General features: G+C 39.4%; 1 protein-coding gene across 5 annotated transcripts in view; it reads left to right on the top strand.

Moving 5' to 3' along the window:
* Positions 1-1474: 1474 nt before the first annotated feature.
* GK (glycerol kinase) overlaps positions 1475-24774 on the top strand; it is a 69630-nt gene continuing 46330 nt past the window's right edge. For 2 of the 5 annotated variants that reach the window (XM_064483313.1, XM_031445602.2), the window contains exons 1-4: positions 1475-1705; positions 11229-11302; positions 13436-13542; positions 20055-20132. In XM_064483313.1, the coding sequence (XP_064339383.1) occupies positions 1628-1705; positions 11229-11302; positions 13436-13542; positions 20055-20132 (337 nt within the window). In that variant the 5' untranslated portion in view covers positions 1475-1627. The remainder of the gene's footprint in view (positions 1706-11228; positions 11303-13435; positions 13543-20054; positions 20133-24774) is intronic. The other 3 variants (XM_031445605.2, XM_031445606.2, XM_031445607.2) reach the window with 3 other exon arrangements.

Genomic DNA, 24774 nt, shown 5'->3' with positions numbered 1-24774 from the left:
TTTGCCTGTATGCCTGTCTGTCTTTTCCAGGAAATTCAGAAATATGGATTCCTCTGCACTCCTAAAGCAAGCCAGTTTATCACTAGTTACCAAGTCCAGCATCTCCATAAGTAGGCCTCATCTGGAACACTAGAATTTGATTTCTAGACAAACTATAGGAAAATCTGCTTCCAGAGCAAGAGTGGTAAAAATGTAAACACAGAGATGAATAAGTGAGGTGGTGTGGAGTAAGACAAGATGGAGAAAAAATAGAAACGTTGTTCCAGAACACTGGGAGATTAGGAAAATGGAGTGAAAAAAATGTGAGAGTGGGAATAATACAATGCTTTTGAAATTGATGGAGCATTCTGGTTTACAAAATCAATTTACTGATTTTTAACCAGCGTTTTTAAAAACTGATATGCAATAGAATAGAAAAATACAGAATTCATAGCATGGGAGGATAAACATTGTTTCAGAAATATTTTTAATATACGTAAAATATGTAAAATGTATATATATGCAGCTATATAAATTACAAATAAATGCACGAGCCCAAGAGCACAGAAATGCCCGGGGTTGTTTTATAAACTATTTCCCACAGTGGGTCTTGTTGCAGTTTGAAACTCCCTGGAACCTAGGATCCAAAAGACTACTGGCAAGGTAAATTTAAGGTCAAATTAAAAGGCCCCTTTTATCTCCTTTTGCCGTCCAGAACAGTTAATAGAGAGAGAGGAAATGGCGTGTGAGGGAGGGGGCACCAGAGTGAGGTCAAGCTAGGAAAAAGGGCGCATCAGGACAGGGAGTTGCCTGGTGCACTTCTTCCCGGATAATCAGTTCATGACCTGGGAAGGTTTATTTTGAATGTTTCCCTTATATGCTATCAAAAGAACTTCCGCGTTCCTTGGTCCTGAAAAGCCTCCGAAGGTGAATGGTTAGTCCTGTTCCTAAACATGACACTACATAGGGTCAGTCCCTACGTAGAGGGGATTATTCTATCTTGGACGAAGAACGAGGAAGTAGGCGGGCGTAGGAAGCGCGGGAAGGCCCGGCAGGGTCTGTCCAAAGAGTGAGTAACAAGCGCTCTGCACAGCCCACCAGAGGAACAGGCACTTTTGCACTTTGGGACCCATCAGCCAGCGGAAGCCCCAGGGCGCGGGGTTGGGGGGGGTGTTGTGCCCTTTCTTCGGGCCAGTGCTACTCCCTGCCAAAGGGCAAGACCAGCCTCCGCCCCAGGCCCTGCGGCAGGCCGGCTCCGCCACCGGGTCGCCGGGCCCACGTGACCTGCCGCGCGGGCCACCGCCTCCGCCGCGCCCAGGCCCCTCCCCCGTGACGTATTGCTATCCTTAGATTGTCTGAAGCTTCTTTCTCTTTCCGCGTTCGCTAATTGGCCGGCCAGGCAGACAGCGCCCCCCCCCGCCCCGCCCCTGGAGTCGTGGGGAACGCGGGTGGGGGTGGAGGCGGGGCCGGGGCCGGAGGGGCGGGGTGAGAAGGCTCCTCGCCGGTAAAGGGGCCGCCTGCAGCACGGTCCCAGAGTCCTACAGCCGGTCACCGCTTGGCCCTCTCGGCTTCTCGCCCGCCCATCACTCACCCGCCACCGTCACCTGGGAAACGGGCCGCGATCATCTGCCTACCCGAAGCTGGTTTCATGGCAGCCTCGAAGAAAGCTGTTTTGGGGCCGTTGGTGGGAGCAGTGGACCAGGGCACCAGCTCGACGCGGTTTTTGGTGAGCCCGGGGTGATGTTTGAGGAGGTGCTGAGACAGGGCGGCAGCCCTGGGATTGTGGGTTGTGTCCTCATCCTGTTCTTCCCATAGTCTCGAGCGCTGGCCCCCAGGCAAAAGAAGGAAGCCAAGGGCCCCGGAGCAGGACCTGCCACGCTGGAGCTGCCCCGCCCGGGCCTGGGGAAACGCGACCCCCCGCGTCTGATCTGAGAAGCCCTGGCCTTGATGGTAGAACCGGGTCAGCTAATAGGGGGGACTCCTCCTCCAAAGGGTGCTAGAACTCACCGAGCATCCGTGCAAGAGCGGCCCGCCTGCAGCCAGGGACAGGTGGCCACATTGACCGCTGTTGCGTTCTTCCCCAGAAGCATTTGGCCTGCTAGGAGCAGGACGTCCTTGGATGGGGGGGAAGCTGTGTCACGACTGTGGTAGCCTAACACAGCGTCCTTTGGAGCAGTAGAACGGATATAGTATAAACGTGATGATGCGTTGTCATCCTCTCTCACAGAAATTGCAGAAGGTAGAATGGTAAGGGGAGAGGGGAGGAAAGTGGCCGGATACATTAGGAACAAGTCACACTACACTGCTTTTACCAGAATCTACTTAATTTATAAGACTCGTAAATTTCAGTTCTGATTCTTTGCCCATTATAAACAGATGATTGTCCTCTCCGCACTTCGCAAAGTAAAGTGACAGAGAAATTGTTTCTCTTTTTATTCACAATGTAGCGTTTTGCCATAACGTTAAGTGACTCTGCTAATTAATTTGTTTTGTGCAATTAAGAAACTTACTCTTTAAGTGATCTAGCCCTGAGTTCAGGAAGATAATTTTAAAATAATTTAAATAACCAGCTACTGATTAAGATGCTTTCAATGGCTATTTGACCAACCTGGTAAGTTGATGTAAATATTGAATGATAATTTAGCGTCATCTTCACTTCTTTACCTAAAATCACTTTTTCATGAATTTAGTATGTGTATGTATGTGTGTATACTGTATAAATTATATATACAGTACATATATATGTATTTCAAAATTTGACCACTTGACTAAAATCTGCATTTGTACCTTCATTTTGATACTCCATCTCTCTTGTCTAAAGTGGAAAGCTTTCAGTCCAGTTTTAGTTTGAATCTTATTGAATGACTTAACCCGGTGTGAACTGCCAAGACATAGTTCTACCATCTCTTCCACTGTTTATCTTTGGATCACCCAGGGCAGGTTTCACTTTGTCTTATTTTCATATAAATGTTTATAAAGTAATCTTGAATCATAAGTAAGAAAGTCTGCCTAACTGGATTTGATACATATATAAGATACGCAATCAGCACTACCATCTTCCAAATTAAGAAAGACCATGAAGATGTGTGTGCTGACTAACTGTAGATTGACTTCTGAAGCCATAATCAAGAGTTGCCCACACAAATGCCTGCAGGGGCCCGGCGAGTAGAGGGAGGAAGGCAGACTGGAGAGCAGACTCAAGCCAAGGGAATAACCTATGGTTGCCAAGCAGGAACACAACAAGCCCAGGTTTGCCAGATCTTCAAATTCTCTAAGAAAAGCTGGTAGTCTAAAGTTTTTTCAGTGAAATCTTCCTATTCTTAAATGTTGGCAACTAGTTCGTAAAGCACTTCAGGGGCCAAACCAAACATGGCAGTTGTTCTCAAGTTTATACAGCCTTTGCTCTCTCTGAAAGTGGGTAAAATATTTCCTAATTTTGTAGGCTTCCTTTTTAGTGGCCAGCCTTACTGTGCTTGTTTTCCTTTCAACTCTTCACTGTTGCTGTCCATGTGGTCCAACAATCTTTATCTATAGCAGGTTGTTCCTGGCCCCTCAGATTCTGCTGCCCAAGAGGCATCTTCCTGCATTGGTGGAGAAAGAATTAATCAACTTCATGTTATCCCAATTAGTTGTTCAGTGTATGACATGAAGATGAGCCTTCAAAGGTTGGGTTCTGTTTACTGTGGCATGATCTCAGTGATGGAGTTAAGCTAAGGTGCAAATTCAGAAGATTCCTGTCCTGCTTAAAGAGTGATGTAGAAAAGTAGATTAATAAAGTTTCTGCCTCTTGAGAAACAACTATGAGAGAAAGCTTCAGAGGTAGATAAAAGACTTAGAGATCCTGTGTGAAGTAGAGAAAAACTTGAGAATGGTTTAGCAAGGTGTTTTTTCCCTTGGTTATAGGGAAAGAGGTTGCTAAACCACTCCCTGCAACATGTAGATAATTGATGTGCTGAATAAGCGCTTCAGTCACAAGGTGATTCCCAGGAGTTGTTCCAGTCATATTGTTCCATGTTATAATTATGACTCAAAAATAATTGCTTATCTTCTCAGGGAAAAGTACAGTGGATAAGAACTGGCATAAGGAAGCTTGTAAGGTGAAAGTTATTAAAATAATTTCCTAATCACTATTCAGTAAACTTGCATATCTAATTCAGCTTTCACAAGAGCAATACCCTCTCCAATGCTTTCTGCTCCCTTTTTCAATGCTGGCTCTATTGGCTTTCTCCCGTAATGAATACAAGATTTCTTTATTCATGTTCTTTCATCCACGGGAACTATCTCCTCCCTTATTCCCCATATCTGCTTCTTGAAATTCTGCTCTACCTCCAAATACTGGCTCAACTGCCATCTCTTAGTAGAAGTCTTCCTCAAACCCTTAGTCAGAATCTCTCCCTGTCTCTATAGCATTTTTTGTATCTTTATTAATAGCTCTTATCACCTACCTTGTGTTATTATGTATCTGCTGTACTTGAAATCAGGAACCTCCTTTTTAAGACTTGTTCATCTTTGTATTCCTTAAAACATCTTGGTCAACATGACAGATGAACACATGTTTTATCTATGGGGGCACTTTATACATATTTATTGAGCAAATTTTCTTTCTAATAGGTCAACTGAATTTTAATTCTGGTTATCTTTTTTACCTTGTCAAAAAAATCTTAAAACTTTCTGACTTGGATATGTTTGATTACTTAATTTCTTCTGTTATTAGTAGACCTGCAATTTTTAGAACGGGTTCATTTCCTCCTCTAGTTGTCAAAAATTTCGTCTCAGGACCCTATGCATACCTTTTGTACCAAAGGAAAATTTCCAACTTGTCTGATAGGAAAGTGAACTGGCTTGGCACATGTTTACCCAGATTGCAGAGTAGGAACTTCTTGGAAAAGAGAATTAGCGTAACAGGTTTAAAGGAGGGGCCGTTTCTTTATAAGACAAAAGCTTCAGCCTCAGTGTCAACTTCCTTCTTTAAAATTTGGTAACTGCATTTTCTGCATTAAGTTGACTGTTTAAAAAAAAAGGGCTTGGAATGTGTTGTGACTTGAAATGTGTCTGGGACTACGTTGAGGACTTTTCTGGTATCATCTCAGTGAGTCCTCATAACAACTGTGGTTGGTAGTATTTCTAAGCTCCTTTACCCAGGTGACTACCCGTGCTGAGGATTGTGCCCCAGGTTGCAGAGCAACTGGTGGAAGTAGGATTCCAAGTCCCCATCTCTCGCAGTCAGAAGCCAATCTTCTTAACTCCTGCCTAGGCTCACTCCCCAGCTCCCTGGAGTACAATTATCCCTTTGTATGGCGGATTGGGTACAGGACCCTCGTGGATACCAAAATCCTAGGATGCTCAATCCCCTTATAATAAAATGGCTCAGTATTTGCATATAACCTACACACATCTTCCCACATACTTTAATTCATCTCTAGATCACTTATACCTAGTGCAATGTAAATGCTATATAAATAGTTGTAAATACTATGTAAATAGTTGCCAAGGGCAGGGCAAATTCAAGTTTTGCCTTTTGGAACCTTCTGGAATTTTTAAAAAATATTTTTGATCTCCAGTTGGTTGAATCCACAGATGTGGAACCGTGGATACAGAGGACCGACTGTTCTGTGAAGGGGAGATGGGAGGCTGGGGAAGGCCACTTAGCAGTTGTGATTATGGTCACGGGTGAATCTTCACCAAGAAAAGCAACCACACTGGTTTCACAATATGTAAAAAAATATATATATATTGCCTTTGTATAAGTCCTTCTGGTTTTGATTATCTTGTGACTCAGGTTAAGTGGATCCTGGGCAGGGCTCAGGTGTAGTCACCGTGGATAATGGTTGCATAACCATTTCGTTCTGATAGCCAGCATCTGTGAAGAATGACTACAATTGTAGCTCTGTACCTGCTTTGGCAGGAAACATTGCCTTGGCCCCAGTTGTCTCATCATACTTAGAGATCTCAGAAGGCTTAGGGACGGATTTCCACTTTCTTTCATTTATTTATTCACATATATATTAAGCACCCATTAGGGGCCAGGGACTAATGAACATTAAATTTGGTAAAACTAATTTGACCCATAGCTGGAATGGGGCCCCCTTATAATAACTGTAATTGTGATTCTTCTGTGGGTTTTTTTCCCCACTAAGCTGGTTTGTTTTCTTGCCTATCACATTACACAAATGGCAGGAGCATGGTCTCATGAGAGAGCTGCCACTCTCTCGTCCTCTTGTCTCTCATAAGCAGAAGTATTAAGAGCTTTTAATTTTGAGTTCTGTGAGGGGGCAGAATGGTGTCTTATTCCGCCCCCCTCCCCGAGGCTTAACACAGCATCTAGCATGTAGTAGGTGCTTATTACATGAATAGACATCAGCAGAGAGGGACCTGCAGGGCTCAATGTGTTGACTCTTGGGTTGGAAGACTAGAAAGGTAAAACTTGTGGGTTCTTGGAAAAAGTTGAATTTGGCAACTATAGCTCTATTAAATGTAAGTATATATACTATTTAATATGGTTTCATTTTTTAAAAAATAAGCCATTTGCTAGGTCTTCTTTACTTCTGTGGCTTTTTGGAAGGTGCCATTATGCCTTTTGTTTGCCAGTGTAACATATTGGTAGCTAGTATTTTTATTTTAGGTCATGCAAATTTATATAGTATCATAGTGTTTTAGAGAGTGAGTTTACATTCCCAAAAAATGTCTTGCTTATCACACAGTAAAGTTGAGTGTGACAGAAGAGAGTAGGCTGGTGGGGAAATCACATGGGGAGGGAAATGAATCTGCATGTTTATGATGGGATGGCTGAATTAGTCATCGGATGAGTAAGGCAAGCCTGAAAGACAGTTACTTAGTAAGGACAGCATTTCATCTCTCCACTGCTCCCCTTCTTCTGAGACAGAAGGCATGCATTGTTTCAGAAAGTCCTTTTTAAACAATTTTTATAAAAATAATTTTCCTTGTTTCTTCCATGTTTTTAAACTGTCCCCCTCCTCCAAACCTGGAATTGATCATGATTTAGGCACAATGGTGAGTACAGAGCTAGTGACTTCTAATTGCACCACTTCTAGGTAATAGAAGTAGTAGTAGTAGTAATAATAATAATAAGAAGAAGAAGAAGAAGAAGGAGAAGGAGAAGAAGAAAGGAGAAGAAGAAAGAAGTAGCAGTAGCAGTAATAGTATCAGCAGCAGTGGCGGTAACATCTTCTGGGTTTATGCTATTCATAAACCTGTGCTGAACTCTTTTCTCACGTTAGCTTGTTTCTCCAGTTTTTAATGCCCTCCCCCCTCCAAACAATCGAATTGAGACATGATTTAAGCTTAGAAGAATACAGAGCTGGTGATTTTGAATCCTAACTATTACCTCTCTGCTGTGCTGATGGTGGTAGTAGTAACAGTAACAGTGATTAAAAATAGTAGCAGTTGTAGCAACAATAGTAGTGGTAACATCTTTTAGATGCATGCTATGGGCCTGCCCTCTGCAAAAAAACTTCTCATAAATTATTTTATTTAATCCTTTTATGGTTGGAAAAGTCGAGGTTCAGAAAAGTTAAAGAGTTGACATGGGCAGGACTGGGCTTGACCTCCCCCTCCCCGCCCAGGCCCAGCTCTCCCCGAGTCCTGTGCTCTTTGCCTCCGTATTACTCTAAGCATGTAGTTCTCAACTGCATTTCTGGCCCACATGAAATTCTAAGAATGAATCTCTTTCTTTTTTTTTTTTTAATTATTATTATTTTTTTAATGTAGGTCCTAGGAATTGAACCCTGGAACTCATGCATGCTAAGCATGCGCTCTACCACTGAGCTATTTCCCTTCCCCTCTTTTTTTTTTTTAAATTGATACATAATTGACATAACATAGCATACATTTAAAATGTACAATGTGCTATTTGACACATTTGTATATTGCAGTATGATTACTATTGTAGCATTAATACCTCTGTCATGTCACATAAATAACAATTATCTTTTATGGCGGGAACAACTAAGATCTAGTCTCTTAGCAACTTTGAAGTTTATGATACAGTATCACTGACTAATCACTATGCTGTGCATTAGATCCCAGGACTTATTTATCTACTAGTTCCAAGTTTGTACCCTTAATGGACCGCTTTTGTTATGCTTTTGACCTAAAACATAAGCAACTGACTGCTGGGTGTCTCCACTTCCATGCCGCAGTAACACCTCAAACACAGAATCTAAAAATTTGCAATCTTATTTCTAAAAATTTGCAGTCTCCTTAACCGTTGCTGTACCGCAGCTATTACTCCTCACCTTGCCTTTGTCTTGTAAACACTGACCACCCTAACTTGTAACCTGTAACCTGTCAGCCTTGAGTATTCCTCCTTTTATGTCACTCCTCCCCATCCAAAGCCCTTGCTGCATCTAATTGCCCCTATCTTGTGAACTGACTCTTTCCCAGCGGTGCATTTCGCGTCGTTCATTCCCCACTGCTGCTTTCCTCCAAGTGGAGCCCTCCATGTGTCTCACCTGGATCACTGCAGACACATCCGCAGCTGTTCTCCCTGCCTCAGCCTTTCATTTTCTTAAAGAGAGTTTTCTGTTCTTTGCTGTTGTGTGTCCGAAGTTTTAACTGACTTTTAAATTTGGTGAATTTCAAACTTGAAAAGGGAGAAGGAGATGAGGAGCATCTGTAATCCTGGCTGTTTCTCCCTTGCCATGTAATGATTCTTAAACAAATGAAAGTGCTTTTATAAAGCAGACTCTATAGCCACTACCGTCTTTAACTGACGATGGCTTTTGAAGTCTACTTGAAAAGAACAGACTAGCATTCTCACTACTGGACAATGAATGTGTTCTTATATGGAGTTAGCAACCCTCCAGCCAGTCTTATAGAAACATCATTAGTCTACTTCGTACACTTGCCCATCTGCAGACCAGTGGGTGGTCAGGGGATTCATTATGATTCCTCACATGAACCTAGATATATGAGAAAAGCAGTACTGCACAACTTCACTGTCCAGTATATTAGCCACTGGCCACAGGTGGCTCTTGATCCCTTTAGTTGTGGTTGGTCTGAATTAATGTAGATCATAAGTATAAAATCTATACCAGATTTCAAAGACTTCATGGGGGGAGAGTATAGCTCAGTGGTAGAATGTGCTCTTAGCTTGCAGGAGGTCCTGTGTTCAATCCCCAGTGCTGCCATTTAAAATAAATAAGCATGACTAATTACCTCCCCCCACCAAAAACTCAAAATAATAGTAATAGTTTTAAAAATTTGTACTAAAAAAAGGTAAATGATATAATTATTCTTATATTGATCACATGTTGAAATGATTTTTTAGATATGTTGACTTAAATAATTATTAAAATTAATTTCACCTGTTTCTTTTTACTGTTTTTTATGAGAACATTTCAAATTATATGTGGCTTGCATTTGTGATTTGCATTATATTTCTATTGGATGATACTCCACTAAGAAAGTTACAGGTTCTAAAATAGTAGATCTATAAAGTGTCCCACAAACTTGGGAGCAGTGCACAGGGTCCAGTCTTAAACACCTAAAGGCGATCTCCATTTTCTCCTCAGACTCAGCTCTGAAAAAGTCCAGGGAGGTCCAGGCTCAATTCTGTTACATCCAAATGCTGTGTGGTCAGACAGCATCATGTTCTAATATGGCAGATAGAATTTACCAAATGAGCTCCCTTTTCTGTGCCTATTCTAAAGGCCTTTGAGTTTATTTTTAGTGTGAGGGTTCTGAAGCTAGCCTAGTTAAAACTAGGAGGTAATGAATGAGGGATCCTACTCCACTTTAAGCCCCGTAGGTCTGCTGTTGAGGTCTTTATGAATCCAGCCAGCAAAAGGGCACACGTTGTTTCTTATCCCAGAGTCCTTTGGGAACTAGGGTAGACTACGGGAACAGCAGTAATACAAAGAAAAATTATTCAACTGTGGTTTCCTGAGTTTTTCTGCCACACAACTGTTTCCCATTTTGTTTGATCATTTTTCTCCTAGTAAGTACCTGATAGACTATAGTTTCTTAGATATGTAACAAATATTTATTATCAACCCATGCCAGGCACTATTCCAGGCCCTAGAGATATTTCAGCAGATAAAGTGGGACAAATGGACTGGATATCCTAGAGACATCCCTAATGCTAAGTTGTAAATTACCAAGATGTTATGCGGGGTTCTGCCAAGTGCCTTTTATTTATGGTGTGTCAGATGAACCTTTGACTTCTAAGGTATTTTATCTCCTCAAAGGACTTGAGAATTTGCCTTCTTGCTTTCATTATATTTATCACTTCCTCCCAGAAAGGTGATGTGTGTGTTGAGAAGGGAAGAAAGCAGTGACCCGACCCATCATGTGTTTTTTATTACTTTCTCTTTCTTAGTCTGTGTTCAGCAGGAAATTTTCTCCCGCAGGAAATCCAGACATGGAAACACTTTGTTCACTGCTTGGATATGACTTTACTACTGTGATTACAGTCATTTTAGAAGTTAACTTTAATTAAAATATGAACCTTTACTCTGAAAGACTAAGTAATTTGGTACTCAAGTCTAAGTACACCCAGGTGAAAAACAATATATTTGAAAAACAAGTTGCTAATAACTTTTTTTTTTAAGTTGTTTTAGTGGTATTAAAATTGTGGACACTTGTACTACACTTCTTTGGTAACTTTTGTCCATTGGTTTTAATGTTTTATAATCAAGCACGAGCAATTCATGACAAGCATGTCACAGAGAGCATTCAGCTTAATGCCACAATACAGTTCTCTCCGTGCTGATGTGGCTCCACTTACCTCTGATAAGAGCTAGATAGATTGTTGCACTGCCCTTCCAAGGAATTTACACAGTATGCTTCCCTGCCTGAGCATCTGTAACTTCTGTCTCCACGTCCAAGATGGATACAAAATGGAAACTTACGGCATCACTATCAGCATTTTGCCAGCTCTCTTTTATTCTTGGTTTTCCGATTCTTTATAAGAAATCCATACCATTAATTGGTTGATGTATTAAATTTCCTATATCTGGAACCATTTTTTGTTTTTTTTAAGAACAGGGAATTGCCTCTTTAGCTTTATCTTTAATAGATTTCTATTTATCTAAAGAGAAGTTATTATTTCCGAAGGTACCTTATAACTTCCACGATTCCATCTGAAGAGAAAGTAGAACATCTTGTATGACATTTCATCTTACTGGACTTTTTCTATCCATGAGTAAGAACTTCAGTTGCTGAATAACTTTCAAACATCTTTGTTCTCTACCTACATTTTCCCACTAATATTGCAATATATTTTTCAGGTTTTCAATTCAAAAACAGCCGAACTACTTAGTCATCATCAAGTGGAAATAAAACAAGAGTTTCCAAGAGAAGGGTATGTTTCCTAATTTAGTATGTAAACATACGTCATGTTTATTAGTCCATCTCACCCCACCTGCCCTATATCTTTGTAAAGTAAACTTGACCAAACACCGTCCTGAGAAGATTTGAGGGATAGGTATTTGTCAAGAAAAGAAGCAATAACTTCGTAGCTCAACAAAAACATGTGGATGATTGACTTAGGAATTTAGTGATAGAAAAGGAAAGGATAAAAAAGTAACAAAGCAAAGGAGTATTAGATATCAGAAATTCCACATTGACTTTGAAGTCACTTAGTTTTGTGTCTCCATCATTGCCAAACTGCTGCTTTGCAGATTTGAGTGTAAGAGTTTTTTCCTTAAATAAAGGCATAAAAATTTTTAAGAAGCATTCGTATATCTTATCTAATACTAAAATCATCCTTTTGGGGAATAATGTTCATATATCATAATTGTGGAATTACTACATATATATCACATAATACATATACATTTATTATACAGTATATCTAATATTTGATATTTATGATGCAACCACTTGGAAAAAGTGGCAATTTCTTATAGAATTAATCACACATCTGCAGCATTCCACTCTTAGGAACTTACCCAAGAGAAATGAAAACATACGTCTGTAGAGAGACTCATATACGTGAATGTTTATAGCAGCTTTGTTCATAACAGACCAAACTGGAAATACCTCAAATGTCTGTCTTCAATAGAACGTTAACAATGAAATACTGTTTGGCAATTTTTAAAAGGTGAACTGATACGTGCAATGACCTGGTTGAATCTCTTTGATATTATGGGAAGTGAAAAAAGCTGACCACAAAAGAATACATACTGCATGGCTCTATCTGAAATTCAAAAAGAGGCCAAACTAATCTAGGATGATGGAAATCTGAATAGTGGTTGCCTGTAGAATGTGTGATTGACTTGAAAGAGGCATGAAAGAACTATCTGGAGTAATGGAAATATTCTATATCTTGCCTGGGGTGTTGGTTGGATTGGCATATACATTTGTTAAAACTCAACAGATTGTGCACTTTAGATCTCTCCATGTCCCTGTAAAGTTTAGTTCAATTTAAGACAGAAAAAAAATTGGTGTCTTACCAAATTTTTCATAAATGTCCTCCTATCTTTTAGAGAATTCCTTTGTTTAATAACAAAAGCTATTGACATGTTACCAGCATTAAAATGACCGTCCACAGGCCTGATCCCAGTGCAGTTGAGAGAGAGAATACCTAGTCTTGGAGGGATAAAAATTAGAAATACATGGAAGGAGATTGGGTTTTTGGAAAAAGAGAATTTAGAGACAACTCTAAGCTTATGAAAGCCAGGCAGGCCCAAGGAAGGCAAAGAAGAAAGAAAGGCATTTGGAATTGCCTTGCTACTTCCAGATCCTAGTGTAGGATTCTTTTAACTTGTGTCATTTCTACTTTGGGGTTCCCTCATTTGCTATCTGTTTTTCCCAGGCTTCTCTTCTTTGTTATTTATTAGGAGCCTTTCATCCTTTTGAGGCCTTCATACCTTAACCAGATTTGCAGAATTGCAATGGGATTGGGTCTGGAAACGTGGACCAGTCACTTACCTTCATGAAATAGTTATTGGAAAGAATTTACATATTTTCCATAAATTCTAACAAAACATTTTAGGGAAAAAAATGACAAAAGAGATTAGTATACCTATTTGACTTTTTAGAATTTGTCTTGCTTCACAAATAAACAAGGAAATCAATCAGCCCATCAAAAGAGTAATATCTATCTCTTAGTCTGCTTAAAAATTACTAGTGACTAGTAAAACAAGAAGGTAGTTTATATCCTGTAGGTTTGATGAATTTTGATAAAGCATTAGGGAACTAATTTCTTAACAAATGTGAAAAAATGATTTAAAAAGAGGTAGGATATTGCTGTTTGTGGCCTGGTATTACTTGCCTCCTTTTAAATGATTACTATCTGAAGAATAATAAAAATGTGGAGGAAATAGGCTTTTCCTTAAATCATTTCTTTAGAATATTGGATGTGCTTTGCTTTGCTTATGTGATTTTCTTTGATTTATGCAGTCACACACTCATAAGTGAACATAACTGGTGATAAAAATTATATCTGTATTGTTTTCTTATGGGCTAACAAACTGTATTCTTTTGTTCAAAGATGGGTGGAACAAGACCCTAAGGAGATTCTGCATTCTGTCTATGAGTGTATAGAGAAAACGTGTGAGAAACTTGGACAGCTCAATATTGATATTTCCAACATAAAAGGTATTTTAATTGAATATTTTACTCTGTATATGATTATCTCAGTTGAATGTATTCACTCATTCGGCATGTCCTTGAATGCCCATGCAGTGGCAAGCATTGTGAGAAATGAGGGCACAGAGATAAACAGAAAGATTAGGTCCCTGTTCTCATGAAGCTTTTATTTTGGTGGGGGTGAGACCAACAGTAAGAGCAGACAGATGCTAGCTCACTTGAGAGACAGAGACATTCTGGGCAGAACATAAAACCATATGATATGGTAGAGTATGCCTAGAGAGGCTTACTTTAAATTGGATACCCAAAGAAGACCTGTCTGAAGAAGTAACCCATTGGCTGAGATCTCAAAGGCCAAAAGGGGCCAGCCATTCAAATCCCTGGAGCAACAGTGTTTGAGGAAACAAGCAGTACATGCAAAGTCCTGAGGTGGGAATAGACTTGGCACATTCCTGGATCAGAAAGAAGGCCAGCATGTCAAAAATAGAGTAAAAGAAGACCGATGAGTGAGGGTAGGTGGGTAAAGGGTTTCAGGAGGAAATGAAATCTGGGAAGTGGATAGGGTCTTGTCGGCCCTAGGAGTTTGGATGTTATTCTTAGTATCACAGGGAGCCTTTAAGCAAGACAGTAAGGGATGACTAGATCTGACTTACAGTTTAAAAGCAACTTCCTGACTGCTGTGGGGAGCAGTGTGAAGACTGGACAGTAAAGACCTAAGTGTGGACTCAAGGGGACAGTGTGGAGGCTGCTGCGGGAGTCCTGAGAGAGAGGGTGGTGACTTGATTGAGAGTGGTAGCAGTGGAGGTGGGGGAGAAGGGCCAGAACTTGCTGGTATGATTAGATGTCAGGGTAACAGAGAGGGTAGTAGGGTGGGGGGAGAGATGGATCAGAGATGGCGCTTGGGGTTTTTGCTACAGCTCCTGGGGAGATAGGGATGCCCTTTACTGAGTAGAGAAAGACTAGAATAAGGAACAGCTTGGGTGGGGGGAGGTTGTTTGAAATCAAAACACTTCACTTGTGAAATCTCCCTGAAATAATTGTCTGAGAGTGTTACATTATTACACATCTCTATGTTAATTCCTAGTAGTTTTAATAGACTGCCCAAGTTTGGCTTTGCATCATTCATACTGGGAGAGAAAATAAACCCAGTCACCTGAAATTGATAGGCTAGTGTAAAGAGTGAAAGCATAATATGGTCATTGTCATCCCTTTAGAGTTTAAATGTCTCCAGTTCATCACTCTAGGGCTATTTTTTTTCCTTCCTCAGGTAGTTTGAAAGATAAGGCGAACCACCAGTTGGTCTGGGCGGTGCCTTAATTCATATCATCTTGGCTCTGAGATTTACTACCACTCCTGAGTTAAAACTTTGATTTTTTTTTCAGACTTCCCCTTATTTGTATAAGTAAAACTCACTTAAAAAAAAACAAAGACTAAGCATAATCACAACCAGACATTCAGCAAACTCAGAGTGCCTTCTGTGTGCTAGGTGTGCTAGGGAAACAATGGAGCACAAATAAGGCTGTGCAGTTGTCAAATGGGGATACATGCTAATCCAATCCCCAAGTAATGGGCAATTGTAACAGTGGTATTTCTGTTATTACTGATTTTTAAAAGAAATCGCCTTGTGCAATTTGATATTTTATTAACAATGTTTTAATATCCATCCCTCATTTTCACTATCCCTACACCTAGGTTGAAGTACTTCAGACTTCTTTTAGAGTTGCATTTGCCAAGTTTCAGATGAGTTGTATGTCAGAGCGGTTGTTGGATGTTCCCTTGAATTGTCCTCACAGCTTTCACAGTCTAAACAGTGTAAACATACAAGAGGCATTTCGTAGCACGTTCTGTTGTCAGAATATCCACTACCAGAGACGTAAATAATCTGAGTGGTTGAATTCAGGATGTAGATTCCAGAGCCATTGGCCATGACTTTGACCTCACTCCACCTACCGTGCAGGTAAGGTACGCTGCGGTGTGCTGGCCTTCTGGACCCACTCAGGTGCCATTCTTTTTTCTCTTGTTTTTGTGGTGCTCGTGAAGATGACACATAACTCCAGTCCAAGTGACTTGCCTTCCACTTGCACCAAGTGTCTGTAAGGATACTGAACACACAGCTCTCTGATCTACACTCCTCTGGCCAGTGTGAAACCCATACCTGAACCAAAGTGACCCAGCACTTCCTTCTCAGCAACTACCAGCCTATGGCCAAGGAAGAGAACGTTCCACAAGACCCTCCATACCAGGCCAGTTGTGCTAAAATTTTTTTCCCAGATAATTTCTTGAATTGGCACTGCCGAGGGCCAAGCTTTTGCTTGCCTGTATAGAACTATTAGTTTTTTTCTAGCTAAAGAGTGATAGATTTATCATCTTAACCTAATATTTGTTGAGTTCATCATAGCTGGTTGTAAATTCCAATTTCGTTGGTTTTAGTTGTCCTCAGCTGTCAGAAAGTTTGTTGATTTCAGGTCCCTATGAACAGTGTCTCCAAAATGAAAGTTCACTTTCCAGTTTAGCAGCGCACGGGAGCCCAAGACAAGTAAGGTGTTTCTTCCCTTCTTAGAGAGTTGAGCAGCTCTGTTTGCCTGTGACTGGACTGAAGGAAATACAAAGTAGAAAGAATTACAATATCAGGTACTCTCACTCATCCTCTCTCATATGATACAAGCAAAATGCAACATACGCTGTTACAAAGTTGAGAGTGTCCAATTCTCAGCCATTAAAGAGGAGTTCTCACACCCTTAGAGAAAAGGGAAACTCCCACATCACCTGCCTCCCCTGCAACAGACCCACACACATTTCCTCCCCTTCTCAGGGGTCTCAGAAAGGCAATCTTTCTCTGAAAGAACTTCCTAGCAGTGACCACATCTCATTTGCAATTGTTATAACTTGCCACAAGCACACATCTTCCAGAGACTGCTTTCTTAAAAAACTTTCTACCTCTTCCCACATGGCACTTTTAGTAGCCCCAGAGCCTTCCTCTGGGGTTCTTACTATTTTACTATGTGTGTTTTTAGGTTTGTTTTTTTTTTTTTAAGAAATGTGTCCCAATTATACATTATGATTTTATTTTTAAATAAGGATGCATGTCATTCATCATTCTACCAGGACAGCAATGATGGCATTCTGAGGTATTTCCAAAGGCTTTTTTTCTAAGTATAGTTTCTTAACTGTGCTTATAACTTTTCACAGGCAGTATTAAGCAAAATGTAACCAGATTTTGAATCTTGCATTTAAGTAGTTAATTTTAAAGTGACACTAATATTGAGGAAAACATCTCCTGAAAAAGAATATATAAATGAAGTATGAGCCTGCTAGATACAAGAGTAATACATTGGGTTTTATATGTGCCAATGATTATAGTATCTGTAACTAAAAGACTGCAAGGCCAGGGGAGAGGGTGTAGCTCAAGCAGTAAAGCACATACTTAGCATGCCCAGGGCCCTGCAGAGACCTTGGGTTCAATCCCTGGCACCTCCTCTAAAAATAAAATAAGTAAATCTAATTACCTCCCCCTGCTAAATAAACCAACAAATAAGTAAATAAATAAATACTGTAAGGCCAGGAAATATATACTTTATGCATATAGTTCTTAAATGGTAGGTGAACAAGGGTCGAGAATTATAAAACCTGAATGTGTTTTTCTGACAAAGAGGGAATTAAAATCAGGAGCTGTTAAAGAGGGGCACATGTACTGGGATGAGCAGTCAAAAGTTTTCTTTAAGAAACATAGAAAATCCTAGGGGATTTTTAGGGTACAAATGACAAGAAGTTAGCACACTGAAAAAGTTGAGAGGCATTGCAGAAGGCCTGAGTGGGGAGAGACCAGTACTAGATGTGCATTTGTGGGTGGAGGAGAGTCCTGAGAAGCTGTTTCACTGGATTTTGATTGTCTGCAAGAAAAGCAATTTTACTTAGCATGAAGGAAACTGAATTAAGATAGAGGGAAAGAAGGAACAGTCAAGGTGGAACGTGTGACCAATGAATCAGATAGAAATAGCTCTAGAAACAGTTCTGCATACAAGTTAGAATGAGCCAATAAAGAAAGGTGGTGGAAGGGGCATAGAATAGCAATTTAAGGACTACAAAGAAGGAAGCAGCCCCCTAGCTAAGGGAAAATTAATGCATTGGGGAAGAATAGGAGGGTTTAGTAGACCACGAATTCATTGTGAGCCCTCACTTTAAAGGTGTCTCGTATCACATCAGTCATCGTGTTCACAATACTCCTCCACCTTGAAAACCACTGCCAAGATCCCACTGAGGTCTCTGGCCTCTGCTGTGCCCACAGTGCTGCTGGGGAATTCCTTTCTGTGTCCTGCTTGGCTCAGTCCCGTTCTCTGCGACTGATACTCCACTCTCTGTAACAGTGATTGTGAAGAGCAGCAGTAACATTTATTGAGTGGTTACTATGTGCCAGGCACTGTTTTAATATGCATTAACTCAGGGATTCCTTCTGGTAACCCTGTAAGGTGAGAGCTATTATCTCCATTTTATGGAAGATAAAACTGAGACCCAGGGTCACACTGCTAGGAAGCCCAGGAATTGAAATTTGAGCCCCAGCAGTCTGGCTTCAGAGCCTGAGCTCTATTGAATAATGCCCAAGACTCAGAATCCCCGTTTCAGCAGATAATCTTGTGTGCTGCTTCACGGAGAAAGTTGAGGCTCTGGGGTTTTCATTCCTCAACTTCTTGTCTCTGTACTTAATGTCTGGCTCTCTTGGCCCCTCCCCGCTGTCACAAGGAAAGCAGTAATCTTCCCTACTGAGGCTCCTCCCTCTACCTGTGTATTAATTCCATCCCCTCCTGGCACTACAAGAATCAGGACCATATCCCATTGTTTTTCAGCCCCCTTAACCGCCCCCCCCCCCACACACACACACATTCTCCTTTCTCTACCTTCTTTATTCCTATAAACCTTTGTATCTTCTATTTTTTAAAAAGTCATCCCCAAATCTCTTCCTTTTACCCTAAGCCTATAAGTTTCCTTGTAGTAAATTGTATCTCAAGAAAAGGTGTTAAATAAATCTGTGTTGGTTAAAGATTATTTAGAACAAGGGCGCTGCTAGTCCCCCTCAGCTCTGTGTTGGTCAGAACATTCTTACTGTGTTTTCCTCTGGTGTATAGCTTGAGTAATGTGGACAATATTTGCAGGTTCCTAGGAGAGGTGGTCAAGGGACTTTAAACCATGCCATACAGAGGTGGGGCGGTGGAAGGAAGTTGGATTGTTTAGCCTAGGCAGGGGAAGAGAACATTGAAGGGACAAAGTAGCTGCTTTAAGAGTGATAGACTGCATGACTGGGACATTGTGCTGTACACCAGAAACTGATACATTGTAATTGACTGAACTTCAATTTTAAAAAAGTGATTGACATGTGGAAGAAGGATTAACCTTATTTCTATGTATCTCCAAAGAATATAGCAAAGATCTGTAAGTGGAAGCAATGAGGAAAAGGAATTTTTTTTTTTTAATAACAAAGCTGAGCAGTAGAGATTGGACTGCCTGGAGACAGGCAGTGAGTATCTTGTCACTAGAAACACTGTCTGAATGGTCACCTGACAGGTGATTCCACAGGAGATATGAGCATAAGATGTGTTGTTGATTCTATAGCCTTTAAGGTGTGTCCTAATCTTAAATTCTGGAAGAGCTCCATCCTAGCACTCGGCTGTGTGGTAGAATCACATGGAGAGTTTTAAGAAAAAAAACCAATGCTCAGATCCCACTGTAGGTCAGTTAAATTGGAATGTTTGGGTCAGGACCTGGTCACTGATACTTTTTAAAACCTCTGGAGTTAATTCTAATGTACCACAAAGTCTTAAGAACCTCCGAATCTAACTAAATCAAGCGGAATTGAATAAGATGACATGGATTAGCATTTTACTTGGAGTAACTTAACTGTAACTATAGCACTTGAGTTAGATGTTGGTTAGTATAATACAATTGCCATCACATACTGTACTTATGCCTGATTCAAACTCTGTGGCTTGTCACATTATTAAACTACATGCATAAAACTGAATTTCTAACTAACCATAATATGAGGTTGCTCAGCAGGGAGGATTTTAACTGTGACTATTTTCTTAAAATGCAAGCATGCACACATGCACACACAGGTGCACAGATGGAAACTTCTTGTAGCAGTTAGTAAATAAATGAATGAAGCTCTTGTTGGACTCCTCAGCATAATAATTGGATGTTGTAAATTTGGAAAGTTACTGAATCCCGTTTTGTAAGGCAACCTAGGAGCATTTCATTTGGATATTGATCTGGACCCATGTCATTGTGCTGGTAGGGAAGCCGGAAGGAGTCTGTAGAAAGAAAAAGAAACAATTGTGTGTTTGGGTGTTTGCTTTTCCGGGGGCCACTGAAAGAAAATAGACTCAATACCACTACAAACGTTCCAAGTGTTTTTTCGAATTGTCATGTTTAGTTGTGTGTGTAAGAGGAAAAGGGAGAGAGAACTATCCTCCTGAAGTAGATTTCTGCTTGTTTTTTTAACTCCCTGCTGTTTAACTTTCTCTTTAAAGCTATTGGTGTCAGTAACCAGAGGGAAACCACAGTAGTCTGGGACAAGTTAACTGGAGAGCCTCTCTACAATGCTGTAGGTAAGCCACGTGTTGTACGTGGATGTCACATGCAAGGCTTTTCCCCACTTGCAGATGTTGTCATTACGAAAATATCTGGCTAAAAAAGCATGAGGTCATGTTTCCTATAATCTGTCTCATGGGTTGGGCAGAAGAGTCCTCTCAGAAATTAGTTGTTAAATCTTTACCATTTTCAGATATTCACATCTTGAATGAACTCTTTCTTATGCTCTCCCCTTTTCCTGTTTATTTGTATTATACTCATGAGTTAATGTTGCCAGAACTGTTTTATTAATCCCTGCTGTTTCTGACACCTAAAAGAGATCTCACCTCCTCCCCTCAAAAGTCAAGATTGCAAATGTTTGCAGTCCCCTCTCTCGCCGTCTCTAAAGTACTTGTTCTTCCCATCTAAAAATTTGAATTCACTCTGCTGAGGTTATAAAAATAAAATCTCAAGCTTTTAGTTCCTTCTGCTTTGAATTTGGCTATTTCAACAGGAGTTCAAAAACTCAAAATCTCAAGTATACCACCGTTAGATGTCACATCTTATTAAAGGTAAATAACCATGGGTATATTTTAACATCACTCTTAGCACATGACAGTTCAGCTCTGAATGACACTGTCACTTGCTAAAAGGAAAATTTTGCTCTAAATATACAGTTACTAACAGGCGTCATTCTGTCACAAACAGCAAAGCACACTTTTTTGTCTATAAAATACTAGGTTGTAGGGTGGAGAGTGGAGGCAGCAATTGTCAGAGATGGGATTATAGAGTGAGCTATTTTTACTTTACAGTTACTTTAGTAATATTGTTAGTTTAGTATTGATTGGAAGAAAGTGATGTCATGCAGAAAATACACTAAAAAGGTACCTTGTAAGAGTAGCATGAATTCTTTGGGAAGAATCTTTATAAAAAAAATTAAGAGATTTAATGTTATTGTGTTTAAGAAAGAACTTAGTTTGTCTTCTGTATTTGTGATAAGAAATTAAAGGTGCAGAAAATGTCAAAGCATTGCAGCCAAAGGCCCTATTACACAAAAGTATATATTTTAAATCTTTACTTTGTTCTCATTTTCATGAGCAGCTCATTTTGAATATAAGCAGGGTATTACAATTTTAATGACTAGTACTTGAGAGAACAGTGTTAGCCAACTTCTTGAGCTAGTTAGGGCTTTACTATTTTTTCCCCTTGTGAAAGGAAGGGCCTACTCAAAAGAACCAGAAACTTCCTGTTAAGCTCGAAACTTTGAATTGTAAAAATGCAACTTTGGACTTTGAGTTGCCACTTTAAAATAATGCAACTAGGCTACTTGATGTTATGCTTACTATAGTGAAGGATTTCAGTAAATATTTTACCAGAAAAGCTTTTTGTTATGTGCTTATTTGCTCATTTTTTTCCCTTCTACCTGTGTTCCTCTGCACCTCATTCTATGTGCTTTGGAGTATTAATTCAATCTGTACCTATGAAATAAGAAGACATTTTTTCTATACTGAACCACATGCATGTTTTGAGAACCTCTTATGTCTTTGATGCTACACTGGGTGTGTTATTGAGGATATGAATTGTTGGCTGTTTTTGGAAACATTTTATAATCTGGCTTTGAAAAGAGACTAACACAAAATTAGGGAATAGTTGATAAATTGTGTGCTACTAAGTTAAATAAGAATTAGAGTCAGTGCATGCTCCTGTCGATTTTGAATTTTTGGCGTACCTTTGAGGGAGATTGAACTCCATTTTAGGCCTTGAAGAATGTATGGAAGGTTTACATTAAGAAAAGGAAGAATTAGAAGAGGGGTGGAGGGATAATTTGGGAGTTTGGGATTTGCAGACATCATCTGTAAACTATATAAAATAGATAAACAAGGTCCTTCTGCATAGCACAGGGAACTATATTCAGTACCCTATAAAAATAGCCTATAATGAAAAAGAATATGAAAAATAATATATGTAATTGAATCACTATGATGTACACCAGAAATTGACACAACACTGTACACCAACTATATATCAATAAGAAAAAGAAAGAAAAAAAAGCAAAGAGGAGAACAAAAGGAAAAAAGAAAAGGAAGAATTGAAGGATAGTGTGAACAAGCTATGAAGCAAAAATGTGTACACATATTTCACCAAAGAGTGAAGAGTCTGATCAGATTCAAGTATAGGATGACTAATTTACTAGTTTTAATAGAACTAGCAGTGATGCAAATGCTCAGTGCTAACTGCTATTACTAGGTACTAGGGATTATACTAAGCCATTTACTTATTTAATCTCAGTGACCCTGAAACAGGTTTTACTTGGCTTATTTCATGAATGATTGATGGAAAAGTTATATAATTTGTCCAATGCCATATAAGTATTAGTAGAGGTAAAGCCACATTTTGAATGTAAATCTTTCCAACCCCAAATCCCATGTTCTAATTTGGATAGATAGGGGTTGGCGAGGATATAGAGGACACCGTAAGCCATGGACTGGGCAACATGGAACAAAATGGGTGATAAAGGAGAGTTTAGCTTCCCACAATGGCGGAATGGGTTATTTCAAATGCACTTGTCTGCTGAGAACAATGAGAGAAGTCGGACAAAAAAAGAAACTGCCTAAAGAACTGGAAGGCTACCAAGGCAGTGAGAAATTGTGGGACCAAGATCCAGGAGAAAAGGAAAGCCCAGAGAGGTGAGTTTGGCATTTGTTGTTGCTTTTTCCCTAGAGATATCTATAGATTCTGAAAGGAGTATCTGAGAAGCTAAGCAGCACTTTTATAGGTTCCTTGAAATAAGGAGGCAAAAGGTGGAATCAGAGGCTGCCAAGGATGGTACTGAATATTGGTAAAATCCAATCCAGACTTTTTTTTTTGGTCTTTTTTTTTTTTTTTTTGGAGGAGGGAGGTAATTAGGTTTATTTATTTATTTCTTTTAATGGAAGGTGGGGGGAATATAGCTCAAGTGGTAAAGCACACGCTTAGCATGAATGAGGTCCTGGGTTCAATCCCCAGTGCCTCCTCTAAAACTAAATAAACTTAATTACCTACCCCCTCCTAAAATTTATTTTTTTAAAAATAATAAATATTTCTTTTAATGGAGGTGTACTGGGGATTGAATCTAGGACCTAGTGCATGCTAAGCACATACTCTACCACTGAGCTGTGCCCTCCCCTGGGAAGCCAGACTTTTGACTGCGACTGTGAAGGGCCAATCTTAGAAGTTAGGTAAATGGGCACTATACCAACCCTCACAAGAATTGAAGCCCAGATTCAAATAATTTAAAACCCTGACTGGTTTAATATGATTTTTTAAAAACATTTTTTTATTAATGTATAATCATTTTACAATATTGTGTCAAATTCCAGTGTTCAGCACAATTTTTCAGTTATACATGAGCATATATACATTCATTGTCACATTTTTTTCTCTGTGAGCTACCATAAGATCTTGTGTATATTTCCCTGTGCTATACAGTATAATCTTGTTTATCTATTCTACAATTTTGAAATCCCGTCTATCCCTTCCCATCCTCCGTGGTTTAATATGATCTGAGATTGCTGATGCTCCTAGCCTAACTTCCTTTCAGAAACAAAAATGAATCCTATGGCGGGACAGTGTAGCTCAGGGGTAGAGCACGTGTGTTCAATCCTTGAGTACCTCCGTTAAAATAAATAAGGAAGTAAATAAACCTAATTACCTCCCCCCAAAACAAAAAGTAAATAAAATGAACCCTTTCTGGAAGAAAAATTATCTCTAGCACTTTTCATATACAATTTCTTGTTTTCTATTAAAAAAACCCCAGGCTTTCAAAACAACAATAACTAAAAACCAACATAAACAACTGACATTAGAAAAAGATCCATAGGAAATCCTCATATTAGAGTTAGCAAACTTTAAAATAACTATGACCTACATGTTCAAGGAATCTGTTGACAATATTGATAATCTTAGCAAAGAATTAGAAATTTCAAAATATGAATTCTAGGACTGTATTAAAAACTCAGTTGATGAATTTTATATCAGATTAAACACAGCTTATGATGAATTAGTTACCTGGGAGATCAGAAACAAATATCCAGACTGAAGAACAAAGAGACAAAGGTTTTGAAAATATAGGAAAAAATCCAAGAAAAATATGAGGTGAGGTAAGGTAAGAAGGTCCAACCTGTTTGTATTGGAGTCCCAGAAGAAAAGAAATGATAAAGTTTTTCAAAACTGATGAAAGATATCAAACCACAGATTGAAGAAGCACTGTGATCCTTAGACAAGATAAATACATAGAAAGCCGTACATAAAAGGACAATTGTAAAGTAGCCAAACGATATGACCTTCAAGAGAGCAATACTAAAACTTTCAGCTGATTTCTTAGTGGAAACAAAGTCAGAGTACAATGGAATGAAATCTTTAAGTGCTAAAAGACAATAACTTTCACCTAGAATTCTCTATCCTAAAGAAATGAAAATATCCTAAAGAAATGAAAATAAGGTATAAAGGCCAAGACAAACAAAAATTGATAGAAATCATTACAAGTAGATCCCTACTAACAGTCTTTTTCTGGTAGAAGAGAAACGTTCTTATGTGGAAATTTGACAATGCAAGATGAAATGCAGAGCCCTAGAAAGGGTAACTATGTAGGTCAGTCTAAATGAATTTGACTGTATAAAACAATAATGTATTGTGATGTTC

This window comes from Camelus dromedarius, chromosome X, assembly GCF_036321535.1.
Source record: "Camelus dromedarius isolate mCamDro1 chromosome X, mCamDro1.pat, whole genome shotgun sequence".
Classification (NCBI taxonomy): Eukaryota; Metazoa; Chordata; class Mammalia; order Artiodactyla; family Camelidae; genus Camelus; species Camelus dromedarius.
This window is presented reverse-complemented; position numbering and strand designations above follow the sequence as displayed.